General features: G+C 49.9%; 1 protein-coding gene and 1 long non-coding RNA gene across 4 annotated transcripts in view; one reads left to right on the top strand and one right to left on the bottom strand.

The window, feature by feature from the left end:
- Positions 1-9,244, top strand: part of Ttc28 (tetratricopeptide repeat domain 28) — a 418,557-nt gene extending 409,313 nt beyond the window's left edge. For 2 of the 3 annotated variants that reach the window (XM_060382618.1, XM_060382620.1), the window contains 4 exons: positions 547-570; positions 1,242-1,371; positions 3,500-3,607; positions 4,448-9,244. In XM_060382618.1, the coding sequence (XP_060238601.1) occupies positions 547-570; positions 1,242-1,371; positions 3,500-3,607; positions 4,448-6,009 (1,824 nt within the window). In that variant the 3' untranslated portion in view covers positions 6,010-9,244. The remainder of the gene's footprint in view (positions 1-546; positions 571-1,241; positions 1,372-3,499; positions 3,608-4,447) is intronic. The other variant, XM_060382619.1, reaches the window with a different exon arrangement.
- LOC132653719 (uncharacterized) overlaps positions 1-18,354 on the bottom strand; it is a 108,690-nt gene extending 90,336 nt beyond the window's left edge. Inside the window, exon 1 of the long non-coding RNA XR_009591538.1 lies at positions 18,304-18,354. This is a non-coding gene — a long non-coding RNA (uncharacterized LOC132653719). The remainder of the gene's footprint in view (positions 1-18,303) is intronic.
- Positions 18,355-19,558: the final 1,204 nt, after the last annotated feature.

The following is a 19,558-nucleotide window of genomic DNA, read 5'->3' as shown; positions in this document are numbered from 1 at the left end:
CTCTCTATGGACTTCACGGCAGACACTCTCAATGGCTCCTGGAGACTCCTCTGCCTTGGGAATGTTGAAAGCCATTATTTGGAACACAGAACTAGCTGGTGACCTGGCTCCTCTGAGGTCCTGCTGGTTTTATAATTTAGCATGCTTCTTCTGCTTGCTGAATAGCATCAGGGGACACTACTAGAATATTGCATGTTAAAACATCCAGACAAGAATACAGAATTTGCATTCCCTACACTGCAGGCAAGGCCAAGAGCCTCAAACTGCCAGCTCTTTATGCTTCTTGCTTTCATGGAACAAAGGAGTTTGGGTCTGCTCACTATCGGTCCCCGGACAACTGGACACTGGCCGAGGCATCTCCTGTGTGTTCATCTCCTGTGCCCCCCCCCCCGCTGCCTCTTGCTCCTCTCCAGTCAGAGCCAGGCTGGTGCAGTGCTTCCTAAGGCAGTGATCAGCTTGTGTGCATAACTGCTATGCTTGAATCTAAACTCTCTTCTCTCTCTCTCTCTCTCTTTCTTTCTTTTTCTTATACTCTGCTGGCTGAAGGCTGTTAAAAATATGGTGGGAATGGTGAGTACAACTTTAAGTAGCAACTGCTGTCAGGTGAGCCCACCCACCCCAGTACCCCGCAGCTCTTGAGCTCCTGGCTGTGCACATGCACGCTGGCACAGAGCTCTGGGCTGGGGCTTGTCCCCTCCTCTGCTCTGCCTACCCCTTTCCTGTTCCACTCTGTCCTTGATTTGACCTCTCAAGTTCCACAAGAGCAGCAGGGACAGAACCAATGACATATGCAGGCAGAACACCCCTGCCCTGAAGCAGAGTTCAGTGACCCCCAAGCCGGTCCACACAAACTCTTCTATGAGTGCTGTACCAATGTTCAAATCTTCCCCACCCTGTGCAAGACCCGAAAGACCTTAACTAAGTATGTCAGCAAAAACAGAGGGGCAGCCACTCCCAGCTCTCCTCTCTCCCCAACTCCCACAGCCTCTCCCATGCTTTAGGGAAGACAGAGGGTGAAGCGGAGTGGGGCCCTGGAGGCTCCTCCACCTTTGCTCTCACAGCGCCTTGCCACTGTCCATGACCAGCACAGAGGGCAGTAGGTATGAACACACTGTACAGGGACCTTCAGAGGTTGCGGGTCTCATGAGAGGTCAGCAATACATGACAGGTGACATGAGGCTTAGGTGGGGTGGTCAAAAGGCTGGCAGGCCTGTGCTCACATCTATCCATCCCTCCCTCAGCTCCATCAGGTGCTGGTTCAACTGCAGGCCTGCGAGAAGGAACAGGACTTTGCCTCTGCTCCCATTCCGGTCTCCCTTAGTGTCCAGCTATGGCGGCTCCCAGGGTGTCATGAGTTCCTGGCAGCTCTCGGTAAGAACAAGCACCTCTGACTTCAAATAAAAACTACTTTGTTTTAGTTTTCTTTACTTCATTTTCCCTCCTTTGTTTGTTGGGTAAAACCCAGTGATTTAGAAATAGATCAAAGATGCTAAAGCCTCAGCCCACTTCCCTCCATCACAATATCCCCTCTAGTCTGTCCTCACCTCACCAGGACAGACACAAGCTTTACCACATCTCTGGCAGGGCTGCTGGCTAGAGGAAGGGACAGTGGCCAGGCTGGACCTCAGAGACTAGTAGTGAGGACAAGAGGACCAAGAGCGGCACAAGTTGGGAAGGGACACACCAGGCCTAGGGCAGAGCAGGGCCTCCAGGCCAGGTAAGAAGGCTTCTGGGAGATGTCAAAGACAGTCAGTGGAAGATGCCAATGTGACTTCACTGTCATAGGGACCGGACCATCAGATACGCAGGGTTGCACATCCTTTTAACTCTGTCCTGCTAGGGCCTGGCTGCCTGTCTTCAGTCATAATTTATATCTAAGGGAGAAACTAAATCCACACTTGGTGCTCTCTCTGAGCTGGGCTACTCTGGTGAATTTATATCAACACAAATGCCAGCAGACGCAAAGGGGAAAGGTTGGCTCCACCCCATACGATTGTCTTCATTTCTGTGGTGACTATCCAGATACCTTTGTGACAGTGACACAGGTGTAGCAGTGGAAGATGAGGCCCTATCTTTCTCAGCAAGGCCAAAACCAAGTGGTGTGATATGGCATAGTCAGCCCTCTACATCTGTGAACACAATGTTTCCAACCCTTTTACCAGTTGTGTCATGGAGAACAATCCAGGAGGTAAATAGCCCTGCCCTGGCTCTTCCTGGAGCTTGTTCCACTAGTGTCCTATGCACCTCTAAACTGGAGCTCAGGAGGGGACACACACACACACACCTGGTCCTTCCTGGGGGCAGAGTGGAGAGGAGAGCAGTATGTGGCAGGTCTGGTCCCAAAAGTCCTTCCATCCTCAGCTAAGTTCCCTCTGCCAACACAGCACAGAGCTGTTGGTGGTGGGAGTAGCTGATTCTAGTCTCTGGAAAAAGCAGAGGATTCTATCTGAAGCATTTCAGTTACACAAACGCTTTTTAAAAAGATGGTTTATATGAGGGACTTCCGTTAATTCTTCAGTCCAGAGAGGAGAGTTTTTCCATAGCAACCAGAATGCCCTGTAGGTCCTCTGGGGAACCTCATTCTGAAGGGAATGAGTGTCAGAATCCCAACAAGAGTAGAAAGGGAACTGAGCCCCCTCTGGTGAATGGCCAGCACCTCAGTCTGGAGCATGGGCCCTCCAGTCCCCTTCGTCTAGCATTAGGAGTCAGACAAGCTCCCTCTCCTTCCCACCACACAGTCTTCAGCAGACTTGCTCATATCTCCAGGAGGAGCCTGGCTGGTCTCTTCTGAGGATAGTCTTTGGCCACAGTGCACACTTTGAGTGAGTGCCTGCTGGCTGCCTCTGTGATACTCAGCTAATCTAGAACTCCTAGGTTCAAGGGATGCCCCCACCTCAGTTTTCCAAGAGCTAGGACCACAGGTGGCACCACTGTGCCTATGAAGTCTCTGAAACATCAATTGCAGCATCAACAGCTCATTAGCCAGCCTCTCGGGAAAGCTCATGCCCGCTGTGGCACTCTGAAGCTCATTAAAACCCATAGGATGGGAGCTGGCAGCCTCCTTGGGCACAAAAGGTGTCCTTCCTTTTAGTAGACAAACATCTCAGAGCCCCAAGGACAATAGATATGGAGGGCATGCAGGCAGACCTCGTCCTTACGCACGGAGATGCCTTACTTCCTGGGTGCGTGAAGTCTTGGCCCAGTGCTGAGTAGAGCAGCCACATTTGCCTCGGAGAGTCTCAGCAGACTGTTCTGTGGCTAAGTGTCCAGTCTCACAGAGCCTAACTCTGGAAAAATTGCAGAGAATCAGGCAAAATTCCACATCAGCAGGCAGGACTGTGCCCAGAAAAATTCCACATCAGCAGGCAAGGCTGGGAAAGGCAGCCTGACCTGATCACAGCCAACTGGGAAAGCCCAACTGGACACTGACTGGCACCCCTGCCACGCCGCCCATGGTGAGGGCCATGCACAGCATATGGCATCTTCCGTGTTCCTCTAGGTTTTGACCTATGTGAAGTGGGCCAAGAGGAAGTGATCCTGAAAACCGGGAAGCAGGCTAGTCGGCGCACTACCCACTTCGCACTCCAGTCCCTGCTGTCACTCTTCGGTAAGCACCTCCCCTGCCTGTACCTCTGAAGGATAGTTTGTGGTAGAGTCTTCTGGGAAGAAGACCACGGCGCTCCTTGCTCTGGAGAGCCTCGTCCTTGGGGGATACAGGCATCAAGCTCCCTAGCTAGCTTGCCCAAGGAGCACCAATGTGGGGGTGAGACTGGGGGACGGTGAAGCTGACGGGACACAGCATGGCGTCAGGACATGCTGTTCTACTCCAGGGCCGTGCGGGCAGACATCGTGTGAGAGAAGGTCCTTTAGGACCAGGGGGCATGCCTGGCCTTGCTGCTGGGGTAATAAGTTGACAACTGCCATAGTTTGAGGGCAGCCAAACTGACAGGCTGAGGAGATGCTGGGCTTGCAGGTGCCTGATTAAGGCAGCACTGGACAGACATTGGGAAAGCATCAGGAGGAGGTGGTTGCAGTGTTGTCATGGGTACATTGCGAACTAGCACATCTTTGAGATGTCTGCTGAGGCAGCGGGCTAGGAGTCTGGGAAGAGGCCAGTGTGGGCAAAAAGAGGACCTCTGTGCCCTGTGGGTACTGCAGGGTCAGAGGGCACTGGAAAAGCATATGTGTCCACTGAAAACGAGCCTTAAATACCGTCTCTGGGATACGAGCTCACTAGTGACATTCACATGAACAGTAAGAACTAAGGCTTACTGTAGAAGGTGAGGAGGGTTGCCCAGGCTGAGGCCAGTGCTGGGCCAGTCCTAGGATTTTCCACTTCTTGTTCATGAGGACTGAGGACTAATTCAAGTTGTACTTACCTAGTAAGTCTTCGCTTGCTTCTGATGTTAATCCTAACTGCCCTTTGGCCTGGCTGTTCTGTACCTAGATTCCACTGAGCTCCCCAAGCGCCTCAGCCTGGACAGCTCATCCTCCCTGGAGTCCCTGGCGTCAGCACAGTCTGTGTCCAACACTCTGCCCTTGGGCTACCAGCACCCTCCTTTCTCGCCCACTGGGGCAGACAGCATTGCCTCGGATGCCATCTCTGTGTACAGTCTCAGCTCCATTGCCTCCTCCATGAGTTTTGTGTCCAAGCCCGAGGTGGGTTTGGAAGGTGGGGCGCCCCGAGGACGGCAGGACTGTGATAGGGCCAAGAGCACCCAGCCACAACGAGCCACCCTGCCACGGCGCCAGCTGTCCCCCCAGGCCAGACGTGGGGGCAGCAAGGAAGAAGAAGAAGAATATGAGGGATTCTCCATCATCAGCATGGAACCTCTGGCAACCTACCAAGGCGATGGGAAGGCACGCTTCTCCCCAGACCCCAAGCAGCCCTGTGTCAGGGCACCAGGTGGTGTGAGGCTGTCAGTCAGCTCCAAGGGAAGTGTCAGCACTCCCAATTCCCCCGTAAAGATGACCTTGATCCCCAGCCCAAACTCACCCTTCCAGAAGGTGGGGAAATTGGCAAGCTCAGACACGGGTGAGTCGGACCAGTCTAGCACAGAGACTGACAGCACTGTGAAGTCCCAGGAAGAGAGTGCCCCAAAGCTCGACCCCCAGGAGCTGGCCCAGAGGATCCTAGAGGAGACCAAAAGCCACCTCCTGGCAGTAGAGCGCCTGCAGAGGAGTGGTGGCCCAGCAGGCAAGGGCCCTGACCGAGAAGATGGCATGGTAGCACCCAACAGCACCACAGTCTTTAGGGCTTCTGAAACCAGCGCCTTCAGCAAGCCTGTCCTCTCCCATCAGAGGAGTCAGCTGTCACCACTCACTGTCAAACCACAGCCCCCAGCCAGGAGCTCATCCCTCCCCAAGGTGAGCAGCCCTGCCACATCTGAGGTGTCAGGCAAGGATGGCCTGAGCCCTCCTAGCAGCAGCCACCCGTCACCTGGCCGCGACACGCCAGCCTCCCCAGCAGACCCCCCACTCTTGAGACTCAAGTACCCCAGCTCTCCTTACAGTGCTCACATTTCCAAGTCCCCCCGGAACACATCTCCTGCGTGCAGTGCGCCGTCCCCTGCACTCTCCTATTCCTCAGCTGGCTCTGCCCGCTCCAGTCCGGCTGATGCCCCTGATGAGAAGGTGCAGGCAGTGCACAGCCTCAAGATGCTCTGGCAGAGCACTCCCCAGCCCCCCAGAGGCCCCCGGAAAACATGCCGAGGTGCACCGGGAGCCTTGGCATCCAAAAGAGATGTCCTTAGCCTGCTAAACCTGTCCCCTCGGCATGGCAAAGAGGAGGGCGGGGCAGACAGGCTGGAACTGAAGGAGCTGCCTGTGCAGAGGCATGACGAGGTGCCGCCCAAAGTCCCCACCAACGGCCACTGGTACACGGAGACAGCAGCACTGACGTCTGGCGGCCTCAGCACCACAGCTGCCACACGTCCTCTGAGACTGCCCCTGTCCAACGGCTACAAGTTCCTGTCCCCAGGAAGGCTCTTCCCTTCTTCCAAATGTTAAAGATCTTCTTGCCCCTGACCCAGTGCACAGGACAGCCAGAGCCTCGGGCCCCTCACCTAGTGCAGTCACCCACACAGCCACTGATACCATCTCTCCTCGGACAGGTGGGCTCCCTGAGCAAGGTCCCTGCCGTGCCAAACACCACTGTGCCCACGGGGCCAGGTTGGTCAGAAGCAGGGCTTGCACAGGGTGGGAATGGCAGTGCCTTCCCTGCCCCTTTGCTCCTGCTTGTGTCTTGGATATGCCTCTGCCACAGGACCTGTGGGAGGAAGGCGGCCCAGGCCTTGCCTCCAAGTCTCTATGCACATCTTTCCTACAGGAGCACAAACAGCTCTTGTTGGGCTTCCAGGTGCTGGTGGGACATGTAACGTTCTAAGTTCAGTTCTGCACTGATGCACTACATTAGCCAAAAGGAGAACTATGGTTTTTAAAATGCCGATTCTTTGTGATTAAATTTTAGCCATTTGGTGGATACCGAAGTCACAGCCACAATGCAATAACTCATGTTGAAAGCGCTTGTGTCCCCAGCTGCTCCCATGAGCTAGGCCAGGGGCCCTTTGACCCCACTGTTGGCCAAACTTGAATTTTCTTAAAAAAAAAAAAAAAAAAAATCTGTATTCTTGTCCAGGCATTTTAGAACTATGCAATTGTGGTTTAAAACACAACATTGTGCTTTTAAAACATAACTGACCTTTTTTGTACATGGATGAACACTTGGTTTTATTATCAATAGTACTTTGCATTTATAGCTGTTATTTTTAAAAGCTCAAGAAATTTTAAATGTCAAATTTTGAATATCCATCCATAAGTAGTAATCAAGTTTTACTGGGGGTATGGTTGAAATTATTCAATTTCCTTATTTAAAAAAAAGAAAGAGAAAAAAGAAAAAAAATAAAAAAAAGAGTCCCCTGGCTAGCTAGTCCACAACCCCAGCCACTTCATCAGCTGCCTTGCTGCATTTATCCTCTTCTCCCTGCAAACCTGTCCTCTCTCCATCTCCAGGGCCCACAGCCCTGCTGGTCTCCTGCGACTGCCTGCCACCACCTAAGTCATTATCATCAACCTGGTCGGTCTGTACAGGCGCTGCAACACCACCAGGTCAGGGGAAGCCCTCCACATCAGTACTGAGATGAAGGCCCTTCCCTCCTCACTACGAAGGCAGTCATCTGGGCCAAGGCCCATCCTCACAGGGGTATAGGGGCCTGGCATCATGACCCCAAGGGCACTCCTGACCTTGAGCAGGATCTGACTTCGGTTTTGTTTCTGGTTGTGGCTTTTAAAAGCAGGGTCTTTAGCCCAAAGCTAGCCTTTCGTATTTGCAGCAATCCTTCTGCCCCAGCCTGCAGCACCACACCGAGCCAGGACCTCACTCTATAGCCACTGACTGCTTTCTCCGCTTCAGTGTGCCCTTAAAAACTGGTTCTGTGTTACTCTAGTGAGTTTTGTCATAGAGGATTCTGCATTTGACCCAACAATGATAAGGCTGTCACATGCTAAGCTGGCCCCAGCCCTGGGAGAGAAGTAACTTCACGAGGCAGCATGTACTATCTTACGTTAGCAGGGAGCTAACTCGCCATGTAGCAAATGAAAACCAAACCCAGCACTGTGCATTCCACTTGCAAAGTCAGGTCCTCGGCAACCGAGAATCAACCTCAGCACAAATGTAGGTGGCTGGGCTCTGTCCTCAGCCACCACCTCAGCCTCTCCCCCAAGTGCCCGGAGCCGGGCTCTTTGTGCTTTGTCCAGGGCGCAGCCCACCATCAGCGAATACCTCCAACCCCTCAGACCATGTGTGGTTGTCAAACCATGGAGGAGGACTCCCAGGCTGCCCTGGTGCCGTCCTAGGTACATCGTTGTTTTCTGAAGAGCCAACGGTACCTGGGATATTTTTTATTTGTCTTCAGTATAAGTTTCAATGAAGGAAAACAAAGTTAACAAAACGATGGGACCAGTGTGCAGATCTGAGTCATCATGTCGGTCTTGGTGATTTCATGCACGTGAAGTGAAGTCAAATGAAGTTTTCAGCTACATCGTAAAGAGGGACATTTCGGATCACGAGAGACTGTATGATTCAGAGTTCTGTATGGGTCAGGGGTTGGCAACCGTGACCCACAAGCTAAAGTTGGTGAATGAGTTTGAGGTTTTGTTTGTTTTGGCCATAAGCCAATGATGGATTTTACCTTTTAAAGTGGTTAATAACTACAACACAAGTCTTGATTTTTGCCTCTTGGTTCACAAAGCCTGACGTCACCTATTACTCAGCCTTTTAAAGGAAAGGTTGACAAGTCCTGGCGTACGCAACAGAAAATGCAACTGAAATTTTCCCACAGCCAGGAAGCATTCAAGGAAGCAGGGGAGAGCGACTGGCCCAGGAGGCTCACAGTTGGTGCAGGCGGCTCCCACCTAGCTCTTAGCCCTTCATCCTGTGTGGGAGGGGCCACCGGACATAGATCAAAGTTACAGAAGTAGTCTCCACTCCCCTTTGCTGGTAGTCTAGAGATGTTCCCTTAAGCTCAGGAAATAAAACTTTTTAACAAATTTTTTCTTAAATGCTCTACCCTGTTCTACCAGACAAAGACATGCCCCAGACAAGCAGCAGCTTCCTCTTGGAGCTTAGTGGGACCACAAAGCACGGCCTTCAGCTGCCCCAGCTCTCACTAGTAATGACCCCTAACTGCAAACACACCAGAAAACCACCTACAGAAGCTTCCCTTTGACACACATTGTTCTGCAGCAATGTGCAGGTCTCACCTTCCTCCCTTTTTTAAAAGTAAAAAATCAGTGCACACTGATGGGAGGTGAGGTGCTGCCCCCAGGCCCAGCTGTCCCCAGCACACACAGCAGCTTTGGTGAGCCTTAGCTGCGCACGTTGTGGGGAGCCAAACAGCAACAGTGCGGCTTTTCCTCACAGTTTGTGTCATGTGAACTGACTGTACGTGTGCTTGTGAACTGGGCCTGTTTGTAGCGCCTCCTTCAGAGATGTCCATGCCAGCACTCACCCACCCCGTTCTGGGCACCTCCCCACTTGGCATTCACGCTCCTTATATGCATTGTTAGCCACCTTTGGCCTACATGGACTTTTTTGTAAATTACACAATTTCCAGACAGCATTAAACTTTTTATATTATAAAATTTGCCATGTAAAAAGAACTTCATATTTTTATTGAGGCTGCGGGCGCTTGGCCCTTCCTTTGTGATTCAGTGTCTATTAAAGCATGAGCCTGTCAGTTTTAAATGCTGTCTCTGTGTCTCTATTCATTTTCCACAGTTCCAGAGGGGCAGCATGAGCACACATCTGAGTACCCCTCAATTATGACCCTGTCAGGGGACTTCCGGAGGGGAGCAAGGCACACTTGCATCAGGCACTCTAGCCATTCATAGAAGCTTAGGTGGTCAACACTTGGCTCTTGTAGAATGTCAGTGGAGAGCCAGTCATATGTGCTGTTGAATAGTTACTTAGACAGGAAGGGAAAACACACCAAATGGGGTTTAGCTGATTCCCCCATCTCAGGAAGCTTTCCAGGAAGAGGAAAGCAGTCTTCTGTGCGGAGAGGCACAATGCTAGCAAGCGGGGACAGCGAGAACGTAAGCACTGAAAGGAGTGATGTCACATCGGGTAACAGCAAAAATACTAAGCAGCAATATATAAAACATTGGTACTAATGTGCTGTGTCAGAACAGAAGGAAATAGTTTCTTAAAAATGCATTAAATATGCATAAGCACAAAAACAAATTAGTGGAAGAAAAATGCAAATAATAAAAGGACAGAAAAAGGAAAACAAAATTTTGGTAAAATGAGTATCAGAAGGCCACGTGGGGCGAGCAGGTGCAGCCCGACAGAGGACGGAAGGGCCTCACACTCTGGTCTATGTGCTATTTGCAAGGCTCAGCACAGCACAGCCTCGGGCAGCTCATAACTAAGAATGGAAAGACCACGAGAAAAAGACCACGAGAAAACAGGTCTGCCGCCTCACAGCGAACTCAGCAGACAGGCTACGTTTGGGCGCCACTGACAACTGTGTAGCCTCAGAACAGAGGGACGAGTGCACACGATCCAGTTCTGAGAAATGTCCTGTCATAAAGGGAGACTGCAAGCCCTAACCCTACATAGCCGAGAGACGAGAGTATGTGGCAGCTTAGACAACCCAGCAACGGGAATCCCGCCTCCAACAGCGAAGCCACATTCCTCACACGCATGTGGAGGTTGCTTCGTGAAAATGGCACACAGCCCACGTAACTATTCCCAGACAGCAGCAGAGGACGCTGGCTAGCACCACAGTCAGCACTGTACAGCTCATCAGAGAACACCAGTCAGTCACCACACATGGTGGGACAGCAGGGGCACACACGCGCTCCAGTTCCTCAGCAGCTGTTTACATGTACTACCTGACAGAAAAAAAAAAAAAAACATGAAGGTATGTGCTGGGGCAGAGTCATGGCAGAGCACCAGAATGTGAGGTCCCTCTTTGCACACCCAGCACCATGGGGGAGAAGGCACACACCACACACGACAGTGTCAACTGATTCCCCCAGCCACCCTGGAGGTCCCCAGGGTTTACTTCTGTTTGTGGTGGGGGTGAGGGTGCTGGTGGCAGTGGTGCCGCTGCTGCTGGTGCTGCTCCTCCCTCCTTTATTATTTTTACTTTATGTGCATTGGTATTTTGCCTCCCTTTGTGTCCATGTGAGAGTGTCAGATCTTGGAGTTATAGACAGTTGTCAGTTGCCATGTGGGTGCTGGGATTTGAACCCAGGTCCTCTGGAAGAGTAGTCAGTGCTCCTAACCACTGAGTCATCTCTCCAGCGCCAGTAGGGGTGCTTCTCCAGGCTGACACAGTGGACCCCAATAAAACAAAAACATTTTACCTTCTGCTTACATGCTTCCCTGGGGGGACTAAAGACATCAGCCATCTTAGCCTCCCTCAACTTCATTCCATGGTCTCCACACCTAAGCCAGGCACATCTTCCTATAAGTCTTACTCTGAGGGTAACCTTATCACCCACTGGCCTGAGAGCTGCTATGGCAGCTGCTGAGCTGTGTAGTTAGGGAGTAGTGAGAACATGGGTGCAGCTGGACACACTTTCCCAAATACTTCTACTCCATGCTTGGTTGAACCCACGGATGAGGAACCCACAGGTAGGGTCCAGAAAGCCAGCTATGAGTAAAATCATAAGAACCAAACTGGGCTGGCCATGGTGGTGCATGCCTTTAACCCCAGCACTTAGAAGGCAGAGACAGGTGGAGCTCTGAGTTTGAGACCAGCCTGGTCTACACAGGGAGTTCCAGGACATAACAGAAAAACCCTGTTTTAGAAAATAAAAATCAAACTGTAATTCCACAAAACAAGCAGAATTTAGGGGCTTAAAATTCTATATGTAATTGCAAGACCCCATGCCAAAGCTGGAAGAGGGGTGCAGTTCTAAGTTGCAGGTGCCATAGGTCAACTGTCTGGGCACAAGGGAGGCAATTCAGAAAATCAGAGGAGACTCTCAGAGAAGACTAGAGAAAGCAAGAAGGCAGCAGAGACTGCAACTCAGAACAGCTCAGGGCTGTCAAAAGTACAGAGGCTCATGGTATGGGCAGGACAGAACACTGTAACCAGAGATGCAGCAGAAGTAGAAAAGGGACCACACAAGCTGTGAAATGCTCCAACATGGTATTTAAAATACTGCGTGTGAAACATGCATGTGAAAATGCAAAACCCTCACATAGTCAAAATGGACATTCGGTGAGGAAACAGAAATGCAGCTCCCAAGGTCGAGCTCAAGGTAGCACAGCAGCAAAGCTGGAGAAGATAGTGACAGGTGCATGACATATTGCTAGCTTGCTTTCTGATACTGTAAGAGATACCTGAGACATTATTTTACAAAGAGAGGGGGCGATTTTGGCTCCCAGGTGAGTTCCATTACTTGGCTGTTCCCTGCTCTGGGCCCATGGGAAGGAGGAACATCATGTCAAGAGCACAAGAAGGACCCACGCACTGCACCACCTCCTAATGGTTCCTGCACTCCCATCAGCACCAGGCAGCCATGGGGGGTGTTGGGGAAAGAACACAGCAGTGCCACTAAGCATTTTACAATCATGCTTGCTCTCAAATTCCAGCTTTTTGCAGAGTGAAAAGGATGGCCGTTCAGCAATTAACCTTCAATTAGAAAAGATGGGAGGTTCCAAACAGCTCTGGAGGAAGGGACAGTCAGAGGGCAGTCATGGCACCCACTCTTGGGTAAGCTGACAGCTTCTAAAACAAAAGGCCAGATGCCTTTCAGAGGCCAGCTACTCTCTTTCCAAAGAGAAAATATAAAAGGCATCATGTTAATGGGTAGAAAGTGTAAAAAGACAGGCCTAAGTTATTATGAACAGAAATGATGGTCTTTAAACGCCTGTCCTTTTTTTTTTTTTTTTGATTGTGTGTGTGTGTGTTGGGGAGTGGCAGTGTAGGTGCCCAAGAGTGCAAGTTTCCATGGTGAACAGAAGAAGATATTGAATCCCCTGGATCTAAAGTGACAGGTGGTTGTGGGCCATCGAACTTGGGTGCTGGGAACTGAACTTGGGTCCTCTGCAAGAACAGCAAGTACTTTTAACCACTGAGCCTTCTGTCCACTGCCCCTACCCTACTGTATTTTACCCTACTGTATGTTAAAAGCTAAGTCAACACTGAACATTGTGGTACTGCCTGTAATCCCAGCATTGAGGAAGCAGAGACAAGAAGATCAGAAGTTCAAAGCCGGCCTTGTTTACATAGGGCTACGTGAGACTCCGTCTCAAAACAAATGCAAGCAGAAAAGAAAGAAGAAAAGAGGACTTTGAAATGGAGGTATGTGTTACTGGTGTGCATGCTGGTGAACATACATGGTGGTATCCAAAGGGGCCAGGGTGCTGACCCTAAAGGAGCATCTATAAATGTCCTCAGATCCAGAAACCCAAAAGCATTAACCAGAAGGTGTTACTGGGGCTGAGTGCATAAAGTGCGCTGTGCCATTCACAGTGAGACTGTGCTGAAGACAACGCCTGTGCAGCCACAGCAATGCACGTGTGGCTGTGAGGCCTGCCTCTCAAGGTGCCCCTTCCCCTTCCCTAACGCTCTGGTCCCCCTCTCCCTCACAGTTTTGAGGCAAGGTCTCATGTGGCCTGGGCTAGCCCTGACCTGATCCTTCTGCCTCCACCTCCTGAGTACTGGGATAGCGAACATTTTAAGACACTGCAGAGTGCCCTAACCTACAGACCAAAGCCTTGGGCAGGCGACACGAGCCTGCACGGCCAGTGGTGCCACGCCTGTTGAGCTGAAAGCTCCCTGCTTGCGCTGCTACTAGTTAATACCAGATTCTTGGGCTTTACAGCGCCACAGTGTGGCACCTCCTCCCTCTAATGCCCTCTGTCCGGCTTTCCCAGGCATGCAGCCTCCAGCAGGACTTAGATAGCTGCAAGCAGAGGGGAGCCACAGCCTTCTGTCTGCTCCTGGAAACGAGGCCAAACATCTGGGTCCAGACAAACTGAGGAGACATGCTAGTATCTAGACAGTGCCTCACTCCTCAGACGACAATCACCCAGGCCAGCACAGTTATTAAACTGGTAGCAATTGTGCATCTGGGCTTCAGGGGATAATAATCCTCTTCACTGTGTTAAAATTCTTACATTAAATAAAAACTTTTAAATCGACTCCTAGAAGCAGTGCCCGTGGCCAGGGAGTCGCCAGGGAGGGATGACTTTTAGTTCACTTTAAGTGTTCTGCCTGCAAGTATGTCTGTGCACCACGTACATGCGGTGCCCAGAGAGGTCACGAGAGGGCGTCAGATCCTCGGACTGGAGTTACAAACAGCTGTGAGCCACCAAGTCCAGCCTGTGCTCCCAATCACTGAGCTGTCTCTCCAGCTTCTGCATGGAGCTTTTAGAAACACAGCCATTTTCTTTTTGAACCAAAAATATAAAATAAAATTGATATGTAATCAGGAAAAAGGAAATTCTTATCTATCATTGAGATATCTGCTAATAATGGATGATGCTGTGAGTAAAACCTCACGAACAAAGGCAAGCAGAAAGCTGATAGAAGACGATGGGGAAAAGACTAACAGATAAAGGCAGACTTACTAGAACAGCACCTGACTTCTCAATGGAGACTCTAAGAGCCAGAAGGGCCTGGGGGTATTCTAACTCCAAGACACCACAAATCCAGCCCAGACTCCTATACTCATCAAAAATGTTGAGCATCATAGAGAAAATAAGGCATTCCATGATTCAGAAAACAATTTAAAGCAATTTATCTACAAATCCAACCCTACAGAAGGCACTAGAAGGAAACTTCAACCTAAAGAGGCTAACCAAACCCAAGAAAACGCAGATGCACACACACAAATAAATGATCCCAGACCAGCAAATCAAAAGAGGATGTCAGTGTTGGTGGGTTTCAAGGGACAATCGATCCAATCAAGAAAGTAAGCCACTACAGAATGAATTCAGGCTTCTCAGCAGCAGGGAGATCAGCCTCTGACTGACTGTACCCTGACAGCTGTAGCTGTAGTTCAAGGTTGGCCTTGAACTCACAGCGATCTGCCTGCCTCTGCCTCCCGAGTGCTGGAATGAAAGGCATGCCCCACCACTCCCGGCCTAGAAGCTCTTTTTATTGTTACAAAAAAGGCAATTTCCACATACCAACTTCTTATGTGATCTATGAGCTATCTTGAAAGATCCGTCACCTAAGCAATTCTCAGTAGACCTCCTGGTTTGCCTGGCCTGTCAGGCTCTGAGAAACCTTCAAAAGAATAATCCCGTAACATCTCAGATAGCGATCACTGACGAAAGGCTACTTCAAAGCTTAGGTGCTGTCACTTTGGATTTCTGCCAGATACAATTCTACTAAGATTCTGTAACAAGAGAAGCATACCGATATACCGATGTGCAGACACACACACTCACACACACATATGTACTCACATGCACACATGTACACACAAACACATACACACAGCAAGACAGCAAAATAGGGATCGATAAACACACTCATTGATATCTCTCAGCATCAGTGGTCGCCATTCCCCAATTACAAAGCAAAGAAGAAAAAAAGAAACCCACACACTAACAGTATGGATGCAAAAACAGGATCCATCATTCTGCTGCATCCAAGAAACATACCTTAGCATAAAGGACAGACATCACCTCAGGGTAAAAGGATGGCTGATTTTAAGTTGAACCACAGAGCTTCAGTAAGAAAATCAGCACGGGACTGACACACAGACAGACATGCAGATGAGTAGAAGAGAACAGAAGAACCAAACACTGAACACAGCTATGGCTGTTTGATCTTTTATAAAGATGCCAAGATACTCGCTGGGAAATCTGAGCACCCACAGGTAGAAAAAAACTAGATCCTTATCTCTTATTCTGCACCGAACTGAACTCCAAATGGGTCAAAGACCTCAGCCTAAAACCAGAAAGTATGAAACTGCTAAAACTGAAAATAGAAAAACACCTCATGACATTGGCACAGGCATGAACTTTCTCACATGACTGCAGTGATGCAGGAAAGGTACCACGTGAGACCTCATGAAGTTAATAAGCTTCTTCATAGCAGGGAACACTTAATTGAGTAAAGAGCCTATAGCACAGGAGGTAGTCTTTGCTCTCTAAACATCTGATAGAGGATTAATATCTAGAATATCTAGAACTTTAAAAACTAAACTCTAAGAAAATAACACAATCTTCTCAGCATTCAGGAGGCAGAGGCAGGTGGCTCTCTGAGTTTGAAGCCAGCCTGATCTATAGTGCTAGTTCCAGGACAGCCAGAGCTGCAGAGAAACCCTAAAAAAGTCTCTAAAAGAGTATTCATCCATGTTTTTGCCATCAGAAAAGCATATAAGATACTAGTCTGAGATGCCATCTCACCTAGTTGGAATGGCACCTATCAGGAAAACAAGAGCAGATGCGGTTGAGGCTGGACAGCCCAGCTACACCACCCCTGGCTATAAACCCACAGGACTTGACCTCTTCCTAGAGATTCCAGTGTATCAATCCTTGCTGCTGCTCTGCTCACAACAGCAAGGAGGCACACCAGCCGGGGCGGTCATTGGTTCCTGGATGGGACGTCAACATAAGAAGATTGTGTTTGGCTATGAAGAAACGAAGAATCATGAGAAAGTGGATAGGAAGAGAACACTACATGAAGTGAGGTACCCAGACTCAAAACAGACATGGCATACTCCATATGGGTCTACCTTCTCACTGTATTTATGTGGGGGCCCACGAAAGGAGGGGAAAGGAGGCTTTCAGGAAGAGGGGCAGGGCAGGTAATAGAACACAGGTGACAGGAAAGTGGATGGGGAACACTGATGAAAGATGGGGCAGAGGAGCAGATGAAGGGGAATCAACAATTAATTATGAAGAAAATTTGAAAACAATCTGCTACTCTAACTAAAACCCAGCATAGCTAAGTTGGGAAGACTGGCCATGTCAGATGCTGGCGAGTCACTGAAGCAACTAGAACTTCTGTGGGGCGTAAAATGGTATGGCCACTCTGGAACTGCTCGGCATATCCCTATAAAACAGAGCATGTGCCCTCCGCCCACCCAGACCCAGCTACCAGCTTCCTCAGCACTTTCCCAAGAGAAATGAATAAACCTGTCCACAAAGAGATTTGCACAAAAATATTTCTAGTTGCTTTAGTTACACAAAACCTAAACTGGAAGGAGCCCTAGTGCCTACCAGCAGGGATGCAGGTGAACTCTAGCGGCTCGGTGTAGCCATCCAACAATAAGGAAAAATGAATGATATGCTAATCAAAAGCAACTATAAGGAAACGGTAAGAACCACGAACTCAGGGTTCACACTGCGTGACTCCACATACCCGTTCTGACAGAAATGAGAATGGCCTGACTCAGCGGAGCATGAAGGTGGGTGAGCTTGAGGGAGCAGCCTACGGCGGTGGGACAGCTCTCCACCGTGGCGGGCACAGGCTACATGGATGCAGGCCTTTGCCAATCATTCAATTGCACACTGAAGATTCACACTTTTATTATATTGTGAGCCCTGGCAGAGTTTTCTTTGATAGAAATTTCAAATTACATGCAGAAGTGCAGAGACCTAGACTACCCAGCAAGCTGGAAGAACACGGCACAACAGCCAGGCCCCCAGACAGGGAGCTCCACAGCTGTGCTGAGATGGGAAGGCTCCACTCGGGGATTAAACGGCAGAGTCCAGAAACAAGCCGCTTCTCTGTGATCACCCGATATGTGACAAGAGAACACAGTACCACAATGGGGCAGGGGAGGGGTGTGTGTGTGTGTGTGTGTGTGTGTGTGTCCAACTGAAGGCTCAGTGAATAAAGAGCCTGCTGAGCAAGTAGAAAACCATAGTTCCATCCCCAATACCCACAGGAAGCTTCAACCACCACCCCAAACACGTACAACTCCACACATCTAAAATGCACACTCACATGCATACATACAACATACACACACTCACACCCACACCCACATCCACCTCCACACACATATGCAAACATGCACAGACATGCATATTACACTCACCTACACCACACACATGCAAACGTGTTAATAACCTTGACCACTACTTCAGTTCATACCATACCCAGGAATCCACTCTCCGTGGGCCATGCACCGAAATGTGAAAGCCAGTGCTAAAGGCAGGAAACCCAGGGACAGTGCTTCAAAGCCAGAGGTGACTGTCCCCTTACACCTTCCAAGAACACGGAAGGTATAACCTGTGGGCAGGTGATGCCTGTGGAGGGGCTGATGACAGCACACTCAAGGCAAGTGTCCCTGACGACACAGTGGGGCCTGACAGCAAACGCCGTATGCCACACATCTGCTTCTATCCCATTCCGAAACAGCAAATCAGGTCCCCGGAGTGACGGTCAGGGTATCACCCTCCTGCTGGGACTGAGGACTTGCCTAGCTGGGCGGATTGACTCGGTGAGAATTCACACAGCATAGTTACAGTTGGTGTATTTTTCTGAAAAACATGTTCTATGGCACTATGTATAAACTTTACTTACAAAAAAAGAGGTTGGGGACATGACCAGTGGTGTGTGCTCACCTGACACTTTTGAGGCCGTGGGTCCTATCCCAGCACTGCAAAGACATTTGAAACCCCACAACCCATGCCTGAGTTTCCTCCCCAGCACTGTCCCCTCAGAAGTCTTCCACAGCTCGAGACACCAGGGCCGGCTTTCCTGACCAAACCCAGGAAAGCTACGCCCCACTTCCTTTTCCTTACACCACAGGAGCCCCCAGAGCCTTCTTTGCAAGGCCTGTCATAATAACCTAGATATCTGTGGAGTCTCCTACCTGGTCTGGGCCCGTCTCCTTCCCCTCAGTCTTTTATCCACATAGCAGCTGGAGTGGGTTTCGCAACATGACAGCCCGCCTCCCTATTTACCCTGTCTACTCAGCGGACTGCGCACCAATGCCCTCTGAGCCAACTTTGCACAGAGCCTGCTCATAGTCCTCAGCTGTGTCCAGCAGGCTCCGGCCTCGTGGGCTTCACACCTGTGGCCCGTTCAGCTCAGAGCCTCAGGGCTTTCCCAAGCAGGTCCCTGCAGCCTTCTGTCTGCACTGCTGTCAGCCCCTCCACAGCCTCCTCTTAGAGCCTTCACTTTTACCTTTCTTCACCAAAGAAACTGTGAGGCAGAACCTTAGTCAAGACATCTGCACTGGGTGCACCAACCACACCCCAGGCAGGCCCCACGCTCAGGGACAGTCGGCTACCACGAATCAAACCCAGGGGTTGCTTTGTTTGCTTACTTGCTTTTAAAAGAGAGAAAGAACATGAAGTTGGGTGCACAAGTCAATGAAAGAGGATCTGGGTAGAGTTGGTGGAGGGGAAAGAATATGATCAAAGTCTATTAAATTCTCAAGAAAAAACATGTTTAGCAGTGTATCAAAGCAGATACTGAGACTCATAGCCAAGCCTTCAGCAGAGTGCAGGGAATCATATGAAAGAAGGGGGAGTTAGTATGACATGGAGAGGATAGGAGCTCCACAAGGACCAAATATATCTGAGTACAGGGGTCTTATATGAGACTATTTCTCCAACCAAGGACCATGTATGGATATAACCCAGAACCTCTGCTTGGATGTAGCCCGTGGCAGCTCAGTAACCAAGTGGGTACCCTACTAAGGGGAACAGGGACTATTTCTGACATGAACTCAATGGCAGGCTCTTTGACCTCCCCATCCCCCAAGGGATGCTAGGCCACAGAGGAAGACTTTGCAGCCAGTCCTGAAGATACCTGATAAGACAGGGCCAGATGAAAGGGGAGGAGGTCCTCCCCTATCAGTGGACTTGGAAGGGGGCAGGGAGGAGATGAGGGAGGGAGGGTAGGATTGGGAGGGAATGAGGGAGCGGGATACAGCTGGGATACAGAGTTAATAAAATGTAACTAATAAGAAAAAGAAAAATATGTAAAAGAAAAAAGAAAAAAACATTTTAAAATAAACTACTTTAAAAAGCAACTTGCCATCTGAAGCCTGTTAAGATGGTGTCTTAGTTAGGTTTGTACTGCTGAGGAAACACCATGCCCGAGAACAAATGGGGAGGAAA

The sequence above is a fragment of the Meriones unguiculatus genome, chromosome 4 (assembly GCF_030254825.1).
Source record: "Meriones unguiculatus strain TT.TT164.6M chromosome 4, Bangor_MerUng_6.1, whole genome shotgun sequence".
NCBI classification, from domain to species: Eukaryota; Metazoa; Chordata; class Mammalia; order Rodentia; family Muridae; genus Meriones; species Meriones unguiculatus.
The sequence above is the reverse complement of the archived record's forward strand: the minus strand, read 5'-3'. Positions and strand labels throughout refer to the sequence as shown.